Here is a 2084-nt window from a genome sequence, read left to right on the forward strand (position 1 = left end):
CTCCTCCCTCTCCTTCTTTCTCCCTCTGCCTCTCATTTTCTCTTTAATTTAAAGGAACATTTAATCTCTGAGTAGTTATAATTACTAATGTAGCTGGCTTGCCACTATCTGGCTTGAGTAATTCTTATTGAGATGTCTGATTAATTACTAATTAGGAGTACATATTTCATATCATCCTTTTGATAGTCCTCAAATCCTATAAGAACAGAAAATTATTTTTCTGAAAACAGTCCAACCTGAAAAAGAAAAAAGAAATATACACACATACAGATGACCTCCTAAGCTTCGTTCTGCGAACGTGATGCTGCATACCTGCTTTCTTTGTTACAAATTACTGCTCTTTATCAAGGAAAAAAGAATTTCCTAAAATAATAGTTTATATACTTTATTTCTGATTGATTTTCCTTAATTCAATTAACTAAAAAACTAAGATATGTAAAATTAAAGTACACATTACATATTACATATCGGAGTAAACGTTTCCATTTCAATCAAGAAATTCCTTCAGATATTTTTATCCATTTCCTATAATGTCATTATCATCATACTTCTAACATTGCTTCAAAACTTAAAATCACTTTAAGTACATACCTTTGCCAATTTAGGTTTCTGGGAATACTTTGTTAAATTCAGTCTTGATAAATTTATAAATGGTCCATCAGGACTTGTAAGCATGGAAGCCTATGGGGGAAACACAATAGAACAAGAAATCTGAAACTTTCTGTTGAAACATAAATTAAGTTTAATGTATATAAAAATTATAAAGGCAACATAAATAAAAAAGAATTGCCTTCAAAAATCTCCCATATAATTCTCCACTATAATAATAGTGGAAAATGATGTAACATAACCCAAAGTTACTTTGGTAATACAAGGTTATAGGGAAGCGGACAAAATTTACCGTTCCCAGCCTGACATATCTTCCAGATGAGGTGATAGGACGGGCTGTGTAGGCAGTTCTGGGTGTTCTGATGGCCTGTTCCATGGTGCCTGGCCTTCCACTCTGTGTACTGGGCCTAAGGAAACCTGTAATAGGTCTGCCAGCTTGAGTGATTGGCCTGTGAAGATTATAAATTGTTATAATACAAAAAAAGATCAATTAAGGAAAGACTCTTACATAGTCTGGTCAATACTTAGTGGTACAGGATATGAAATAGAAGTACATATACCTGACAGCTTGACTAGGCCCTCCTGTCTGATTAGATCCAGGGAGTTTCAGAGATGTTCCAGGGCCTAGAAGATAAGATGGCAAATTCAATTTATATATTATTCATTAATCTTTAAAAACTGTCAGATAATACCGTTTTCAGAATTGTGTTGGTCTGGTGAAAAAGACAATAACAGGAAATGTATTTTAGGGAAATGTGTTTGAGACTAATATTTAATGAATACCTATCATGTTACTTATGTTATCACATTTAATCTTCAAAGTAAGTCTGTAAGGTAGGTGGTAGTAATCCATTTAACAAAGATTTCGAGAATTAAGTAAACAGGTCAACTTATTAGTAAAGCTGGGATTCAAACTCAAGACTAACAGGCTCCAAAGTTCGAAATAATGGTTCTATTCTGCTTTAATTATTTTTCACACAAACTTCTCCCAACAAAAGATCATTTATATAGTACCTAGAATTTAGATATTTTAACTCTAAAAGAGCAAAATAATGAGGAAGAAAGACATTTAATATAAAACACGTATTGTTTTTCTCACTTTCCATTTCAAGTTTTAGAACAGCTATTACCTTCTAAAACATACAAATGACTGAGAACTGTAACTAATAATACTGTAACTAATAAATTACTAAAGCCACCATATGTCATGGTTATTATCCAATACCATTTGCACCACCACACCTGCGAGCTGGGGACTGGGCCTCTTTAACAATCCCAATTGACAATCACAGCCCAGGATATCACCTCATCACCTCACATGATGGCTCTCAGAGCAAATCATGTCCGATTACAATAATCGAGTGATGTTTTTGAATGATTATTTTTTTGTAAATCCTTTTAGAACACTTCTGTTGTTTGGATGCTTCCCAGATAAACAATCTTCTGCTACAGCAGACAAGCAGTTCAAATAGAAT

At 33.3% G+C, this 2084-nt stretch overlaps 1 protein-coding gene across 1 annotated transcript in view; it reads right to left on the reverse strand.

Annotated features, from left to right (window-relative positions):
- Positions 1-792: 792 nt before the first annotated feature.
- The window catches only part of LOC105807108, a 27987-nt gene continuing 26695 nt past the window's right edge, over positions 793-2084 (reverse strand). Inside the window, 3 exon segments of the mRNA XM_012640397.1 lie at positions 793-865; positions 867-1058; positions 1170-1233. Of these exon segments, the coding sequence (XP_012495851.1) occupies positions 793-865; positions 867-1058; positions 1170-1233 (329 nt within the window).

The sequence above is a fragment of the Propithecus coquereli genome, unplaced genomic scaffold (assembly GCF_000956105.1).
Source record: "Propithecus coquereli isolate 6110/MARCELLA unplaced genomic scaffold, Pcoq_1.0 Scaffold152, whole genome shotgun sequence".
Taxonomy (NCBI): Eukaryota; Metazoa; Chordata; class Mammalia; order Primates; family Indriidae; genus Propithecus; species Propithecus coquereli.